Source organism: Choristoneura fumiferana, chromosome Z, assembly GCF_025370935.1.
Source record: "Choristoneura fumiferana chromosome Z, NRCan_CFum_1, whole genome shotgun sequence".
NCBI lineage: Eukaryota > Metazoa > Arthropoda > Insecta > Lepidoptera > Tortricidae > Choristoneura > Choristoneura fumiferana.
In genome coordinates this window covers 41,151,048-41,170,002 of record NC_133472.1, presented here as the reverse complement: position 1 = coordinate 41,170,002, position 18,955 = coordinate 41,151,048, and the positions used below count along the sequence as shown (strand labels likewise).

The window sequence follows — 18,955 nt, the reverse complement described above, 5'->3', positions numbered from 1 at the left end:
GATGGATGTCCTGAGCAATTTGATCGCTTCGATTGGCTCAATGCTAATGACTATTTGGATGTCTCCAAGTATTTGGCGATCTTGACTGCTACGTGCTATATGACGCTGACTGTACGAAAGTCGAAAATCGAAGTTCGTATTGCACCGCTCCTCTCATTATCGTATTAAATCATACGTCAGCAGGGTGGTAAGATACGACGTTCGAATTTTGCACTTCGTAGTATAAAGGCCAGATTAGTCTTCGGAGCACACTATTTGACTATATCTCATAAAGTTATCCATTTTCAGTTGTCCATTTATAAAAAAAATCTTGACGCTATCTCAACACAAAAAATAAGTAATATTGTGTTTAAATATATACGAAACCTTGTGGTAAAGGTGATAAAGTCAGATAATCTTTGTTGTTGAATCCAATAGAAAGTTTCGATGTAGTTACGAAATTGCGATTTTTCGTTACAAGATTTCTTGACGTTTTCCTGACGTCAAGAAATTTTGGATTTTTTATGCAGTTTATGTTTTATGATCTCGTCCTTAGTGTTAATAGTTTCTTGGCAAACTGATTTCTTGTCAATTTCATGACGGGACAACTTTTAGAGTAATACTCATTTACAAAAGCTGCCGACGTGTCTATGAATTATTGTATTAATAATTGTCATTTACGTATTCAATAAATAGGGCAGGTACTTTGTTTATTGGTGGCAAATGTCAAACCACGAGTTTGAAGTATATCACACTGAGATGTTATATTTTTTCATCTGAATGCGTCCGTACTCTATTGCACCTGTACATACAACGACTGACAAACGTCACATAAGTAGTGTATGAGAGCGCTGAGAGCGACATTTGCAGAGTATCTTTCCAAATACCGATGTGCAATCATTATCGCCGGGTACTGTAAGTGTTATACCTACTTAGTGCCATCCACGAAGACGCGTGATTTTGTCAAAATTAGACATTAATGACATTATAATAAGAACCACGGCCAGGCGTCATCGTGAATGACTACCTATAACAACTCTTTAATCTCTCGGTGCGACCTTTCCTTACGCTGTCTTGATGGATACTAAAGCTGACTAAAGTAGCATGACAAATGAGAACGGAAAATACAATATACGATGGGGAAGGATTATTTCGTTGTATCTGGGAAGCTACTACGAAATTGGAAAATCGAAGTTCGTATCGTACCGTCCCTTTCATCACGTTTGTGATTGGTTGAATAACTCAGTGTTTTTCAAACTTTTTCAGGATGCGACCCCCCCCCCCTTTGTTTGAAAAATATTTGGGGATCCCCTGCTTACCTACACTCACAGTTATTTGTATTATCTTACATTTATAATGATAATACAAACATTGAATAATCATACACAATAACGGTGATAGTATAACGCGACCCCCTCAAGGGGCATCCGCGACTCCCCGAGGGGTCGCGACCCACAGATTGAAAAACACTGGAATAACTAAATAAGCCAATCGCAAGCAAGGTAACGTTAGACGGTCCACACGACAACGCCATCTAGTATACCATATGTAAAAAAACCTAATTCGTTTTTGTTAAGAATATAAGATTGGCGTAGCGTGATGGCGTTATCTTTTTTTTTGTTGCTTAAAATTTGGTACGTATGCGAAATTTGATGATATGGCCACTGGAAGGTAAAAATTGGCTTGCAGGATTTGTCCCAAACATACTAAATAACAAGTCACGTCGCGGCTTACGTTGTGTAATTATTTATCTGTAAAAATATTGATCGTACAAATTCAATATCTATTTTTTGTTAAAAGAAAGTAGAAATTTAATAATGGCAACGCGACGGTAGCCTAGCAGTGCATCCAATCGATATCGATATAAAATAATGCTATTATAATATTATTTCTATAGGTACCTACTTGTTGCATTTTGTGTCACTGACGAATTCTATTGGATCTGACACTCATTTTCGTTTCACAGGCTCGTCCAATATTACTGTTTTATTGTTGTTGAACTTGTTTACTTAATTGCCTACCTATTGTAGATTAACATTGGAATTTATCCATTTTTTTAATCATAAAAATCTCAATTAATGATTTTGAGATAAGACACTACAAACAAAGAAATGTGATATATCTTATAACCATCTGTGTACCAACATAGTTTTTTTATTTTTGTTATTTTTGACAAAACTGAGGCAAGTTCATTGATAGTTACATAAACGAAAATAATAATAATAATAATAAATTCATTTATTTCGGGCAACTTGGCCCATACAATAAAAAATAATAATAAAATAATGGTCCTTGATAGTACATACTACCTAACGATCTGGTAATGAACTTTTTGGCAGAATCGAAAAAAAAAAGATTTTTGTCGTACAAAATAATTAGATATGTATTTGAGTTAACATTCGTTGTACCCAAACGATCAAATTGCAATAAAAAGAGAAAAAATCCTTGCAATGTAAAGAAAATTTTAATTGACCATTTATGATTGGTGAAAGAAATAAATTTAGGTACCTACTACATTTTTGTATGTACGATAAAATTGTTTGAATTCTAGTAATTGACTCGGTCAGACGTGTGGGTTCAACCCATGATAGCTCACCCAAAAAAAAGTTAGTTTTAAAAAACTAATAAGCTAAATGAAAAATGCGCATACAGATACACGTTAGGCACCCTTATCCGGCCATAGAGCAAACAAATCTTTTTTTTTATGGAATAAGGCGCAAACGAGCAAACGATATCTAAGAGCATTGCTGTCCCATGTGCTAAAATGATTTTGTAAAATAATTATTGTTTTTGACAGAATACGATGTATGACAAAGTGTTCTATGCACCATTGAAGTATTAAATCGTCACTACTTTTAAATAACCTAACCATAAAAATGTCATTTTTAATACAATCTTTTTTTGCTGACTGTACTTTTAATTGACATACTTGCATTGTCACTCAAACTACATTTGCATACCAAATTTCAAGTCGATGGTACCATCCGTTGAAGAGTTCCGCCCTGCGGAGACGATCCTGCTGGACTTCCTGTATGTCACTACTAGATTATTGTATTGTCACGTGATTTACATAAGTATGCCAAATTTCAAGTAAATCCGACTACTTGAAGTTGGTCGAATTTTACTTGCAAGATTTGACTACAGACAGACAGACAGACAGACAACGGGACAGGTAAAAATAAATTTATAAAAGCTATGAAAAAACTTGTATCTCAAAATGGATATTTTTTCTGAGTGCATTTTATGACCATAGGTCAAGGTTCAATTTTGTTGACGTATTGATTTGAGATACGAGATTTCTTCAAAGTAGTGACGAAATATGCATCTACTCAATTTTGTAAATAGTATTTTTGCAAATCCTATTTTACTGACAAGAGATGTGTACGCAATCTGACACAATAAGGAATAACAATTCCTGATATTTTATTTTTAAAAACTTACGTTGTCCATTATATTTAAGATATGCGCAAGCTTGTCTAACTATATTACTTATTTATTTTGTGATTGTAATATTAACATGCTTATTTACTTTAGTGATTAAAAATCACGAGACGTTACCTCTATAAGAGATTGCTATTGTTTTAAAAAATAAATGAAAAATGAGAAATATGTTTTATGTTTTTTATTTCAAGGTTTTCTTTTTGCTGGCAATCAATTTCGGTTCGTGTTCCGGTTGCCGGTTGTAAAACATTTAAGAAATGAAACTTGACTAATTTCCATCTTTTTCGTTCTTGCAATTATTTCGCCAAATACCCAAAATGAAGTGCTAGCAGCAGAATAATTAAAAGCTAATAAAACTAACCCAAGGCCCAAGCCCTCTTGTTCTGAGAGGAGGCCTGTGCCCAGCAGTGGGACGTATATAGGCTGGGATGATGATGATGAATAAAACTAACCCCCTGGCTAAAAACGAGAACAGACGAATGAAAAAAAATCCAAGGAATATGTTCACATGCGATTACGATGCGCAAGTTGCGGAAAGTTTCCAATACTTAAGTTGGAAAAGTTCTCTGAAATTTCTGGAAGTTTTCACAAGAAATATAGGAAACTGAAATTTAACGAACGCAAAGTTTCAACCCCATACAAAATTATGAGAAGTTTCCGCAATTTTGGAAAGTTTCCTTTGGCACATCTGTACATGCGATACAATTATCGACCTAGATACAATGACAACTGGGCGTTCATTACTCGGTCGCTACTTTTATGCTTCGCCAATTCTTGTCTTTGGTCATGCAGCCTTTATCTTATACACCTAGCTTTTTAGCCTATAAACTCTTTGTTACAATCAACCTCAATGTTATTGTCATATTTTGACATACATTTGTGGTAATATGCTTACTAATAAACTCGTGTGGTACATTGTATTGTGCTTAGCTCGCTATGTTCACTCCGTCAAGCCATACAGCAAGCGCCAGCAGGAAATATGGCGTGTGGAATGCGACCTTGGCATCATCACCGACCCAGACTGCCCAGTCGACGGCAGCTGGGCGGCTTGGTCAGCTTGGTCCCCCTGCAAAGGATCCTGCGACAACATAGGCCATCGGACTAGAACCAGAGAATGCAGTAACCCTCCACCATCAAAAGATGGGGTCCCGTGCACCGGCCCCGATGAGGATACCATGCCCTGCCACTTAACGAACTGCACGGTTAAAGACTTCAGAAAACTTGCCACGGGAGACTCAGGTCGCACAGAAGCTCTGAATCAGCTAGCAGCCGCACCTGCTTTAATGGCACGTTGCCTACAATCCGAATGCCCATTCGATTCCATCGAAGCAGCTCTTGCCTACGACAACACATGGCAGATCAGCCCCGAAGCAGTTTGGAATTCCTTACAATGCGTCAAACATAACATGGGTTGTCCTGTCGTCGGAGAATGGGGCGCTTGGGGTGAGTGGTCTTCTTGTGGCGCCCGGTGTGGCCAAGGCGTGCGTTGGAGATTGCGACGCTGCGACACCCCACCTCCCTCCGACGCAAGCCGCATTTGCACCGGGAATCCGTTAGAAGCAGAAGACTGCGAAGGCGATCAATGCGCCATCGAAGACCAAGTAGACTACGGCGGAGGAGGCACTTGGAGCGAGTGGCAACAGTGGTCAGAGTGCTTGGAAACTTGCGGACCTGGTGCGAGGAGGCGCCGACGCGTTTGCAATGAGAAGAAAACGCAGCAAGTCGGCGGGACTTGGGGGACCCATTGTCAGGGGCAGCATGATGAGTTAGAAGTCTGTGAAAATAAAGTGTGTGTTTTAGACGGCGCGTGGTCGGGTTGGAGTATATGGGGGCCTTGTTCGCAGTCCTGCGGCGCTGGCACACGCTCTCGGTCGCGCTCCTGCACGAGGCCTATCCCTGCTGGCGGTGGCACAGACTGCGTAGGACACAAATACGAAGTCGGCTCCTGCCACCTCGCCCCTTGCGAAGTATTTTCCCACACAGTCGCCGTTTTAAACGGGGAATCATTCTTCCACTACGACTTCGAGCACAAACGGTCTAGCCTCTTTCATTTCTATATAAGATTTATGCCGCTTTCCCCTCATGGTACTCTAGTACGACGAGGAACCATGCGGAACCCAAATGTAAGACTCAGCCTTCAGAAATGGCACATCTGCTTAGACGCAGAAGGATCATCAAAGTCGTGCTCCCTTCCAAGAATTTGTTCTCCGTCTGTTATAGAGTCAGCGGCCTGGCACACAGCTTTAGTCACCGTTTCGAGTGATTCTGCTTCGTTAAGGTTAGATGACGCGCGTACACCCATTCGTAGCACTTTCCCCTGTGAACCTGAGTTAGAAGACGAGAAAATGAACATAATTATCGGAGAAAAATTCCACGGAGAGCTACAAGAAGCTGTCGTGAACTTTATTCCTTTGGTACTGACTATGGATGAAAACACAAGGTATAAAAGATCGAATTTCGTTCCTACTTCCACGACTAACATAGCTTACGAGAAGGCCAGCACCGAAGAAGCCTTCTTAAACCTTGCTGCGGATCAGTACTTACGGTTACCTTGTTTTGACGACCAGAACGAATGGCGGTTGGAACTGACGCTCAAATCAAAGCGAGATTCTGGAACTATACTTTTTTTAAGAGATGATAGCAGTGACAGTTGGTTACATTTGTCTCTGCAGAACATGAGAATGAATTTACGATTGGGGAATCGTGATTTCCGATCAGAAAGCAGTGGTTCAACAGAATACCTTCCTGATCAATGGCTGGATGTAGTGATGCTGAAGAAAACTGAAACGAATTCCGTGGAGACTTCTATCAACGCTGGAGAGCGGATACACGCAGTTATAGAAGAAGGTAATAACAGACATAGAAGACACACTTACAACATTTTTAATCCTTTAAAAAAACTAAGACGATCGCGGAAAGAAGAAAAATTTGAAGACATTAATAATAAAACAAAATTAAACGAGACAAGTGTAGTCGTACCGTTTGTAATATGCAGCGACGAATTCTTTGTGGGAGGTGTTCCGCAGGAATTTAGACGCAATTCCGAAGACTTCGTAGCGTTTACTGGGATTATAGCTCTGATCAGTATCAATGGGGAGTTGCAGGATCTTCACAAATTCAGCGTAGAAAGGTCCAAAGGTGATAAAGTGCAGTTATCATCGAGAACGGCTAGCATTTCGGGTTCTTATCATGAAACTAGCTGGGGGAGCTCCAATAGTTTAAACCTGACATGCCTCCATGCTAGAACGGCTCGTTCTCCGCGAACAGCACGCTGGATCTTCCTCGATACAGGGATAGACAGCGTAATTAGCACTAAGAAAGCTCGTTCTATTGACGACGGAAGAGTCCTCAGACTGGTGGCAACAGCTACCAACGATTTGCGAGGATTCTATACCTGCCGCTCACACGCCAGAAAAGTAACTCGCAATATCGTCACGTATGGCGTCATTGGGAAGATACGGCAAAGGCTAACGTCTCCTGACACCACCACAGCGATAGCTCTAGTCACCACATTAATTCTTATAATAGGAACGTTGACGTGGATTGTATCTGAAGGCATTAACGACCTTCGCAACGGATTCGGTTTCTTCCGCGATCGTCACCTAACTCCGCAACAAGAAGCCGAGGCTGTGTGCAACTATATAGACGCGAACATCGAACTGATTGGCTCGAAAAGCCTAGCGAAGCTGGCTAAAGCCAGAGCCAGGAGGAAAGGGCAACGTTTGGCTAGCAAGATGAACTTCGCCGCGCAGGAGCCTCAGGGCATGATGGCGGATAGACCAGACTCTGACTCTACTTTAAGCGAATCGGAAGCGTTGCCTGATCTACCAGCGATTAAGAGCTCTTCTATGGAAAAGACTCAGGATATTTTCAGGTGCGAGCCATGCTACATAAGCTCACCGCGCCATGGTTCCAACATAACGTCTCCTCGACCAAAATTGACATCGTCGTCTTCCGCCGATACGTCTCCTAGAATCCTATGCTCGCGATTGTTGATAACTAGGGGGTACCAAGCAAGAGAGAGAAGGAAGAAAGGTAATTCTGCCTCCAAGAAGCAAATATCAAGCTTGCTTACTATTAAATCTTCGGCGTTTGTTAATCAATCACCTGCGCAAAAGATTTTGCAGAGATTTAGAGAACTGAAGAGTGATGATTCGTAGTTTTAGATTCATTGTCTGTAAGATTAAGATTACCTAAAATATAAAGATACTTAAGTAAATCATGTTTAATGAAAATATAATAATGCCTCTATCGGTAGATATAGGTAATATATTTACCTGCTAGGTGTTAGTTAAATAACTGAAAACCTGAAAAGAGGATCAAATACACTAAACTTTGAACCAAGTTGCGTTTTTTTTAAGTCTCATATTTTTGGTAGAGTATTTTTTGGTTTCAGACATAAGTCCCATTTTTGTAAAAATCATTTTGAGTCGCCGTGTATCACAAGCTGGACTTTTGTATAAAACCGAATGCAGAAGAAATTACGCGACCGAAAATACTCAACTCGCAACTATGTATATATGGTAGTTAATTTAATAAGTTCTTGCCATTTTTTGTCACTATTGTGATTATAAAAAATTAAATGAGGATAATTAAGTGGTTGCTAAGAGTAGGTAAAGGAGAACCGCAAAGTATTCAAAAACATTAAAACAAGAAATGACGAAATAGCTTTTTATTTGATACGCACAAAATGGAATTAAAAGTACCGTTGCAGTAATTCGGAGGGTAACTTTGCCCAGCGTAATTTTTTTGGCCAGCATTAGACCCAATAAACTTCCCGTCCGACCCACCTTCACACTGAGCCTTCACACCAGTGTTAAGGTAGGAAAATTACTTTCCCAGCCTTCATACTGACCTATAATTTTAAAATAATCAGTGTGACGGTGGATCATACATATGAGTAGGTACAGTGTTAACGTTGGGTGGTTACGGCAACGGTTTAATCTGAAGAGGTTGTAACACTTGTGCTTATCTCTAGAGGTTCCCAACCTTCACTCTAATGTGTCATGTTTCCCATCCTTACTACTAGTGTGAAGGTTGGTAATATAACTTACCTTCTTTTATACTAGTGTGAGGCTGCGAAAATTAATTTCTCTACCTTAACACTGGTGTGAAGGCTCAGTGTAAAGGTGGGTTGAACGGGATAAACTAGTGTAAAAAAAAATTCAACGATACATTTATATGTACACCGAACCGCGTTAATACACAGAAAAATGTGGTTTTTACAAGGCGGGCAAAGTTACCCCAAGGCTTATGCAAGTACACGACGTTACAGTATTAAAAATTCAAGAAGAACTTTCTAATAGTATATTGTTCCAATAGATCAGTGTTTTTCAATCTGTGGGTCGCGACCGCGACCCCGGGGGGTCGCGAATGCCCCTTAAGGGGGTCGCCGTATCTTTAAAATACTCTTACTGATGTTTGGTATGATTACTCAATGTCTGTACTATCAACGTAAAACAATACAACTAACTGTAAGTAGAGGTAAGCAGGGTTCGCCGAATAGTTTTCTAGCCGAAGGGGGTCGCGACATGAAAAAGTTTGAATAACACTGCAATAGATAATTACAATTAGACTTTTGATAGCATTTGTCATTATCAATACTAGAACATTTGTAGGTAGGTAGATCGCCATCAGACGTAGCAACTTCATATTTTATGAGAAACTTTACAACTTTAGTGATCAAGTGTTGTAACTTAATTAAATTGGTTGACAGAAACTCTCGATAAACCCTTTTTTTTAGCAGGACTAAGGTACAATTAGCAGCTTTTTTCAATAAAGTATCTACTAAGGTAAAATTAGCTTACTGAAGGATAAATTGCCACATTTGAAGGTAGTTACTTTAAAATAACTGACTGAGATTCTTTGATGGAGTTTCTCTAACTATACATACAGTAGGCAAGGTGTACCAAAATAATAAATATTTCTCATTCACAAAAATTACAGATCTAAAGCGGTAGATAGCTAGTAGATAGCTGTGCAATGAACAGAGAAAATCCTCGCCGCGCAGCTAGTCGCGCGAAGTCGTGGTCTGGCCGTAAAATAGAATACGTGACGGTCAATAGTTTGTAATTTGGTTATTACCTCTTATTTTCAGTCGTTTGCTATGTATTAATCATACATTATATTATAACATAACGTCGTTCAATTTATATATACATATATGTAGTTATCTCTATACTATTCAATATATGTAATTTTACTGACTAGATTACTAGGATTACTAGGAAGTATGAATATACCTACCTCTATAAAAAACGTAATTTAATTTTTTTAAATTAAAAATTACTAAACAATAGAGAACGATCAAAAATTGATCAAAAATAAGTTTATCATATTTATCTCGAAAAGGTGAAAATTTGCATTTACATCAGTGTTATATGAAAATACTCAGAGAATTATCACCCATCACCGACATAAACAGACTACACACACACAGACACAATATAGGGTTGGATGAGACAAAAAAATTACTCCCAATTTACGTCTATGGGAGGAACCCTAAAAAAAATTTTTTTTTTGTTATTTATTGTACCATTTTGTCGGCATAGTTTACGTATATATCCGTGCAAAATTACAGCGTTCTGGCATTGACAGTCCCTGAGCAAAGCCACGGACGGACGGACAGACAGACATGGCAAAACTATAAGGGTTCCGTTTTTGCCATTTTGGCTCGGGAACCCTAACAAACTGCAGTATTATTTTGATGTGAGCGCTGTGGTTAACATTATGTACACTCCGTGAGCTCTTAAAAAAATCGTCGGACTTTAGAAGCATGCTTCGGGTATTGACGATGACACGCGATCGTGATATGTGCGGTTCTGTTCTGTTATCAACTTGAAAAACTTTTTAAAGTTAACGAAAAAGTTATCTAAATAATAACCATCAGTACAAAATAAACCTTACTGTAATTATATTACGTTTCTTTATCTTTTTCTAATTTTAACACAATATGACTTTTTGTCATGATACAAATAAAACAAAATCAGCATTTTCGAATTCTTCCATCGTTAATTTAAATAATGAAAACCCCCGCCTTAACACACTACTTTTATTTGGAAGTATATAGAGCTGCTTAAACTGTATTTACTTCTCTTGATGACAAATGATTTTTTTTGGTCTGCTTTCGTTTAATATTTTTTTAATGTACTTTTCGAAATCCCCATTGCTTCTATAACTCGGTCTTGAATCTTATCTTATCAACACTTTTCTTAAAACTTTCAGCTTCTTTACAAAATATTTATATACATTATAAACAATTTCCAGTTATTGGCTATTTACAGAAATACCCTGATAAGTTGACTCCCCGTTGATCAATTTCCGAAAAATAACAAACTAAATAAATAAATAAGTAGTGGTTTTAACTGCTCTATATAAATCAATGAAAACACAACCAGTGCACTCTTCGCGTGATGGATTGTGTCAAAAAGACAATTGTCATTTTCTACTACACGAATACTTCCGATTTCCCCCGAAACCCGAGTTATTTTAGAGTTTTTCTAAGAGCTCACGGATTGTATATCAATTTGATATCAATGGACTCATTACAAGATACCATTTAACCCCGTATCGCTAGTGGGTATTTATGTAACAAAGAAGCAAACTACATGAGAACAACTCGTTGCTTTAATTTGATAGTGACACTACTCAAAATAAATGGAGCGTTAAAATTGAACTTTAATTGAATAGTGACATATTTCAAGTACTTAAAAATTAAAATAAAATTTTGAGTTGTGTCACTCAAATTAAAGCAGCGAACTATGAAAGCGCTACCTATAAATAATTAATAAACTGATACTATGAGAAACATCAGAGACTCAAAAATAATTAAGTAAATATTAACAATTACTTTAGAATATAAGATTAATATCTATGAATATACAGCATTTTGTCTTTTCAAAGAGTCAACATTAAAATTAATAAATAGAATGTGTCTTTTTTAAATCACAATTAAAACTATAATAACGATTTTAAATTATTATAATTAGATATCCTACTATTATATTATTATATTAAATCTATAAATCGAGAAACATTGTTGAGCTTTACCTATTAATTTATTATTCGAAATAATTCCCTTAAAAAGAGTATTTAATTAAGCTTCACAAAACAGATCTAAAAATCTAAGATTCACGTACAATTTTTATATTCCGTTGTTTTTTATGGCATCTCATAGCTTAAATGGAACGACTAATTCCATTAAATATTGGTTGAAATAAACTTATTTTAGTATTAGACCAAATCAACAAAAACTCAGGCATACCGACGATACATTAAAAAGTTTTTTTTTATACTTTAATTGGTTCGTCAAAAAAGTTTCTGTTCAAATCAGTACAGCAGATTCATGCTGATTACAATTGAAATATGGAGATATTTTTTTTCTAGTAGGTATCAAATAGCCTAGTGTGGAGTTTCGGACCATGACTTGCCCCAGGGCCGGATTTAGGGCAGGGCAACCGGAGCTACAACCCCGGGGCCTCTACAAAAGAGGGGCCCCCACAATAAAGATTTTGTTTTTTTTTTCAAATTCCGACGAGGAAACTAGTAAACAAACAACTATTCATCTACATTTGTTCACTTTAATCAGGCAATCAGTAAAATATAAAAATCTCAAATCACCCTCATATTGTTTGGAAAATAGTTTGGGTGGCAGGCAGGGAGGGGGGGAAGCTCCACCGGCCCTGACTTACCCACATTAATAATAAGAAGAAAAGAACTTTGTGTATTTCCTTTCAAAAAGCATGCTGTTAGTGAGCACGAGTTTTTGCGCTTTTTTAGGTTTTAGTAGTTTACGATAATTATTAATGAAATGTCTTTTTGCCCCATCAATTTTGCAATTAACCTATTTTGAGCAATTAACTTCGTTATAGACTGAGCTGGGAAAATAAATTGTTGTTTTGCTATATGCACGGTCGCGTGTGATTTCTATTCCTCTTATTATTAGCTCTGTGTCTTTGAATCAGGCGATAATTGCCTATAGATTACTTGAGAAATACCAGGAGAGCATGATTGTAAAGTGTCATTCTAATCCTTGTGCGAGCTCTTTTTTCGCTGCTGCTGCTCGGGTGGCGCTGTTTTATTGTAATAGATCGCGGTGACAAGTACTCCTGCACTGAGAATAGTCGAGATGGTGAAGTTGGCCATCAACTTGATATCAGCTGAGTCCACATACACTGTAAAGATGCGGGCTGAAACATGAATGAAGTAGGTTAAAAATAAATCTTTGTTAACCTTTTGACCACAACCTTAACTGTGGGACTGGGCGGACGGAAGTTGTCTGCCGAATGCATCTGGATAGCTGGGCAAAAATCGCCACCAAATTGGTCAGATTTTACGAAGGATCTTTAACATGTAGAAAGAAAAAGCAGATGCCTTTCTTTGCCCAGCGTGGGATGGTCAATGAAGACGGTACGATGTAATTTATGGAAAACTAGTCGGTTAAAAATAAATCTTTGTTAACCTTTTGACCACAACTTTAGCGGTTGGAGTGGGCGGAACATTTCTGCGGAAAACATCCCAATGGCTGGACCAAAATCGCCACCAAATTGGTAAGATTTTACGATGGATATTTAACAGGTAGAAATAAAAAGCAGAGGCCTTCATTTGCCCAGCGTGACGTGGTCAATGATGACTATGATGTAATTTATGGGAAAACGCATGAAATTATTAGAACTCTTGAATTTTAATCCAACTGCCAGACCAGACGCCAGCGGGAATCGACGCGGCGAGCGTTTTGTCTATCCATTGCGTGTGCTGCCAAGTGAACACTGTGCGGTGCAATGAACAGGGCTCACTACTTCGCTGCCCGCTGGTGTCCAATTCCAAGCCTAAACCTCTGTTTCCACCAGGGATGTGCGAGGATGTGTTGCGAGCAATGTGTTTTTTATCAAACAACAGAAACGCTTCATTTACCTCGCCTCTCTCCGCTCAACTATTTCCACCAGAAATGTGCACTGCGATGACGGGTAAATAAAGCATTTCTATTGGTTCATAAAAAACACTGTCCTCGTAACACATCCTCGCCTCGCACATCTTTGGCGGAAACGCAGCTTAAATAAAAGGCTACTTAGCTAATATTGAGCTCTAATTTTGTGAAACTATCTCAGGATACGGTAAAGACAAAACTGCGGGTGGTAAATAGTTGATAAATAAGTGTGGTTAAATCCCGGTTTAAATTATACTACCGTAAAATCTACTATTGTTTCACGTATGACGTCATTTATCTTGGCTAATTAAAGCACAGCTCTGCAAACATGACATGTTTGTGATACTGTTTTCATGCTGATAAATAACGTAACACTACCGAGACCGACCATTGTTACATATACCTATATTCGTCAAAGGTAAACGTGGCCCTCTGTATTTATTTATGCATAGAAAGATAAGCTACTTCGCGCGTGCAGCAGTGGAAAAATAAGTTCATCGTACCTCTCACTTTCCGTTAAATAGAGGTACTAATAGCGTGAGCGGGACGACAGAAAACGAATATCAAAAACATCCCTTAGTATATGATATGGCAACCCGGAATTGAATAATTCCGTGTAGAAATACTTACCAACGTTAGTGCTGACAGAGATCAACCAAGTCGTAAGGGAAACGGCGTCCGCGTTGCCAGCTTTGATTATACCGTATATGTACGTCACTTTGGCAAAGCCACTCAGCGGGGTGCAACATGGCTGGAATATAGAATTATAGAATACAGCATAAGTACAGTCGCCAACAGATATATATATCCTAGCGGGTAAGGTACTCGAATATTTCAGTGCAGCATTGCATTTAAATAAATTCGGTATACATAACAAGCTTTAATTTTCAGAAAGCACAATTTTTTTTTTCAATTCAATAACTGTCACAAATATAGGTAAAATAAAACACTTAGTTACTTGATCAGTCGACAAGGTACAGTCAAGTCATACATTCTGATGCTATGGGAATGTCGAATTAAAAAAAGAACCTACGCGTTACTCTCCAGATCCAGTTATCTACACATTAAATTTCATCCACATCTGTCCACCTGTTTTAGCATAAAAGAGCAACAAACAGGGTCTCTTACGCTTTTGATTTACATTATGAGAAGGATACTCACCACAAGACATGACAAAATGTCCTTGGGCAAAACGCCCATGGCGAAACCGCATACAGTAATTATGTAAGCTACAGTACCCAACGGTACCATAGGTATACACAGCATGTTCTTGTACTTCATCACATAATAGAACATCACATAGATCTGTACCAAGATTATTGGGTACTCAAGATACGTCATCACATTGTAGCCATTCGTGAAATTATACAGTGTCACAATTGAGAATCTGTGGGCAAAGTAAACTTGAGATAGTGGGCAAATTTATCGAGGGTGGCTCCAGGGGGGTCATGGGGATCGTCCCCCCTGGGCCAGGGCAGAATCTAGGACAATAGTAGATATTTTTCTAATCTCATTAATTTTAGTTAAATTGATTTTATTACATGATCAATGTTATTTTACAATAAAATAAAATAAGCTTCCATGTTTTATTTGCGAAAACATAACAAAAATTTGACCATGTAATCGAATCAACTCTCCCTGGGGTTTACAGTTTCTAAACAGATGGTTGATGGCCAAAAAGTTCTAAAAAAGCCAGCGCAGTGTAGGACGTCCACCAACGAGATGGACGGATGACCTTGTTAAAGCCGCGGTTTTACGGTGGATACAGCAGCAGGGCTACTACGAAACTCGAAGTTCGTGTCGTGCGGTCCCTCTCGCTCTCGTATTAAATAGTATAAGTGTCAGAGGAACCGCACGACACGTACTACGAGTTTCGAGTTTCGTAGTAGCCCTGTGGCCACTTCTAACCGAAGCAACTGGAGGTACCATCAGCCAAATAAGTGGTCTACCAATTTTTAAACAATGTCCTATTCAATGAATATGTCCCGAAAGTCGAACTTTCAAGTTGACAGACACGTCTATTGGCATTATTGTTTTATGACATGCAAACGATTATCAGCTTTAGGGTGGTAGATCACATATTTGGCTGATGGTACAATAGGATAGGCCTATTTTTAACAGTGGACGTCCTATCGTGACAATGATGACTAAGTCTACTGCGTTAGGAAGTCTTTGTAACATTATTTTTAATAATATGCTTATCTGAGTTTTCCCATTATGTTTAACATGAATATAAGACCTGAAAAAATCTCTGTTTATCAACCAACGTGACTAAACCATTTAGTTGTGCTTAGCAATATTATCTCTCTGTTTGAAGTGAGTGTGTAAACGAAATTCAAAGCAAGAATATACATATCATCCCAGCATTATATGTACGTTCCGCTGCTGGGCACAGGCCTCATCTCAGAATATGTGGTCTTGGGTAATTCCCATGCTGCCTTATTGCGTATCGGGTACTTCACATGCACAATTGAATTACTTCATTGCAGGTCCTCACAATGTTTCCATCCACCATGAAGCTAGTGGTATATTTGTAAAGTAATATAGCGCACATAAATTTAAAAAAACTCAGGTGCAAGCCTGAATTTGAACCCACAATACTCTGTTTGAGAGGCCACAGGTCTAACCACTAGGCCACCATGGCTTTTTATACATATATAGAACTCTAATTCCTGCATCAATAGTTCACTTTGATACATAAGTTTAATTGTACAATATAAACTACAATACATTAATATAACTCTTTTGAATACCAGCACACAGTAAGCAGTACAGAAAACATGGGTATGTAGAGACTTTCCAAGGTAAGCAATAGCGGCCTTATCGCTTCAGATCGATCTCTTCCAGGCAACCTTTACAATAGACAGGATTAAGGAAATGATTCTAACAGTTGCAAGTTTACAGCAAATTGGAGTTATACTTTTAATAAGAAAGATATTTTGTACTATGTAAAAATTCACTCACCCAGTTATCTCCATAAGCATGGCTTGTATGTAAATCCCTTCGGCAGACCGTGACCCCTTTATGTGCATTATCTGTGGCACCTTTAGGAACAGGCACGATAGGATGGTCATTGTGCTCATAGCATTAGCCACTTGGTGAACTATATCAGAATCCATTTTGAAGCTTGGCAGCTAGAACAAGTTAATGGCAAGTAAATTAACAGATTAGAGTATGGTGTGATCTGTAAGAGATCAGTGCCCTTATGACCAAGGAATAGTAGGATGAAGATTTGGCTCTTGTGGGCTTATGCCCTAATGTCTAATTTTCTTTGGGCTGATAATTTGGCATTAAACAGATGTATAGCATTTATACCTATAAAACAATAATACATGAATTATTTTTATTTTATAATTAATTTTATCGTCTTGACATTGTAACTAATTTTAACTTTTTGTCCATGTTTTACCCAGGATTTTTATTAATATTATTACTTTTAAATTTAATTCTAATTTTATTTTGGCTGACAATGTATTTTAATTTACCACTATCATATACCTATTATTATTATTATTATTTTGTATACAATTTGACAATCCTTTTGTGAATTTCTTATAATTAATTACCTGAAATGTATTTATAATGTATTTTTTCCTTAGCTAATAAATAAATCTAATCTAATCTAATCTAATCTGAAAGGCTCCATAAATTACATTTCAGCATATTCGCCTTAAAGAACAAAATAAAATTATTTGCATTACAGCAGCATCAAAAATAACCCAAAATAAAAGCATCTATGTTGATTTATTTAATAATGTAAGGGGTAATATCTTAAAATGCTGGATGGATTAAAAAAAAACCTGCACTAATGGGAAGCAACACTATCTCAAATTAACGTAAGCTACTTTTTATCCCGGGAAAAATTCAGTTCCCGCGGGACACAGAAAATTGAATCAATAAATTTGGTACTGGCAGTGTTGTAAAACCATTGCTTAAAAATAATGCTATTGTTAATTAAAAAAAGACAACTGGCACTTAAAAAAATTACACGAAAACTTACCTAACTGTCACTTAAAAGATTAAAAAAAAAACATTAAAAATCTTGACGCGGTACCGACACGGGAAGCAGCCGCGTACGAAGCTATGCTATTCTTAAATAAAAATTGGCAGGGGCCTGCATTACACTATATCAGCAGTACTCGCTGTCGCCTGCAGATCTATTGATCGAATGCCAAGGTTGCAAGTCAATTTTTCAATAAAATTAAATACTGCTTGTTAGGGTTACATACCGCTTTTATCTTTTAAAATATTGCGAAGAGATGAGCCCAAGCCGCCTGGTGATACTCTTTAGAGATATGGCACTGGTTTTTTTCAGACATTATATCACAGGCATAATGGGAATTAGCAGGAATTTATCAGATAGACACATTTTAACCAGTTTTGTAATGTGTCCCAAATAGCAGGCAGTTTTGTTTGAGTTTGACAATGACAATTGAAGTGAAGTTGACAATTCAATTTTTTATCTTTCATGGGATAGGCAAGGGAAAACAGTTGACCGAACAGTAGTCATGTACGTGTTCTCATGAGGCTTATAGTTACTTAAAAGGTTGTTTTAAAGAAAATCCAGTTTAATAAAATAAGTAACAAAAAAAAAATTTACAATGAATAATAAATACCTATCACAATAAAGTGCTAGCGTCGCTTGATCGAGCCCCTGTTTAGAACCTGTTTTATCACCTATAACAAACCAACAGCCTATAAACTACGAAGTTCAAAATTCGAACTTCGTATCTTGCCGTGCCGGTGACGCATATATTACTTAATACGCGAGTGAGAGGGACGGTACGATACGAAATTCGATTTCCGAATTTCGTGGTAGCCCCTCTTAACGGCAGTGCCCTCGAAATGCCTCGAATGCAATCGTAGAGCAAAAATCATCGGAACGCTGTTAGTCATACTTGTTAAGGCCATTTTTTGGCCGGATGCTGCACTTCGTGAAGAAAGCAAGCCGCTTTGCACAGTGATAGTACAGACTAAACTGAGTGATTTGACTCGCAGCAGCGGAAGTTTCACCCCTTAGGAACAGAGATGGCGCCACTTCTATAAAAAATATTTCAAAAAATTCTACAAGCTAAAGTAATAAACCGATTTCAATGTTTAGTATCTCAAATGAGAGCCTATTATATACGTTACTTATAAAAAAATACAAAAAAAATATTTACAAAAAACTTTTGTCAAAAAACGCCATCTTAAGTTTTTTTTTCTTACCTGATTTGTAGTTTTTACTTGATTGCTTAAAAAAACTGTATGCAACATGAATGGTTTAATGCATGTACATATTGCTGAGTACATAACGAGTATTTTTAAAAAAATCCGACACCGATATCTATCATATTTAACGAAATATGACAGTTTAAATGTGAGCACAAATTTCTTTAAAAAATATTTAAAAAAAATCTACAAGCTAAAGTAATAGACCGATTTCAATGTTTAATATCTCAAATTAAAGCTCATAACATTCATTATTTACAAAAAATATAAAAAAAAATATTTACTGAAAAATTTTGGCACAAAACACCATCTCAAGTTTTTTTTTCTTACCTGATTGGTAGTTTTTATTTGATTGCTTAAAAAAACGGTATGCAACATGAATGGTTTAATGCATATACA

General features: G+C 37.4%; 2 protein-coding genes across 3 annotated transcripts; one reads left to right on the top strand and one right to left on the bottom strand.

Annotated features, from left to right (window-relative positions):
- Positions 1-4,307: 4,307 nt before the first annotated feature.
- On the top strand, positions 4,308-7,580 carry LOC141428938 (uncharacterized). Its single transcript, XM_074089049.1, has one exon. It carries the CDS (start codon positions 4,308-4,310, stop codon positions 7,578-7,580), a length of 3,273 nt encoding a protein of 1,090 aa, XP_073945150.1.
- A 497-nt stretch (positions 7,581-8,077) lies between these two features.
- LOC141437068 (solute carrier family 66 member 3) lies at positions 8,078-17,757 on the bottom strand. 2 transcript variants are annotated; one of them, XM_074100280.1, is made up of 5 exons: positions 17,575-17,757; positions 16,310-16,479; positions 14,507-14,732; positions 13,976-14,096; positions 8,078-12,608 (listed from the first exon to the last, which is right to left on the bottom strand). In XM_074100280.1, the coding sequence occupies exons 2-5, from the start codon at positions 16,462-16,464 to the stop codon at positions 12,445-12,447; spliced, it is 666 nt and encodes a 221-aa protein (XP_073956381.1). In that variant the 5' UTR covers positions 16,465-16,479; positions 17,575-17,757; the 3' UTR covers positions 8,078-12,444. The 2 variants fall into 2 exon arrangements, with proteins under 2 accessions (XP_073956381.1, XP_073956390.1); XM_074100289.1 differs by lacking the exon at positions 17,575-17,757 and adding an exon at positions 17,346-17,481.
- Between the last annotated feature and the right edge of the window lie 1,198 nt (positions 17,758-18,955).

Coding starts and splice junctions, on each gene's coding strand:
- LOC141428938 (XM_074089049.1), top strand. CDS start 4,308: ATGCTTACTAATAAACTCGTGTGGTACATTGTATTGTGCTTAGCTCGC.
- LOC141437068 (XM_074100280.1), bottom strand. CDS start 16,464: ATGGATTCTGATATAGTTCACCAAGTGGCTAATGCTATGAGCACAATG. Junction 14,733..16,309: donor ATGCTTATGGAGATAACTGG/GTGAGTGAATTT, acceptor CTTTGCCCACAG/ATTCTCAATTGTGACACTGT. Junction 14,097..14,506: donor ACATTTTGTCATGTCTTGTG/GTGAGTATCCTT, acceptor TCTATATTCCAG/CCATGTTGCACCCCGCTGAG.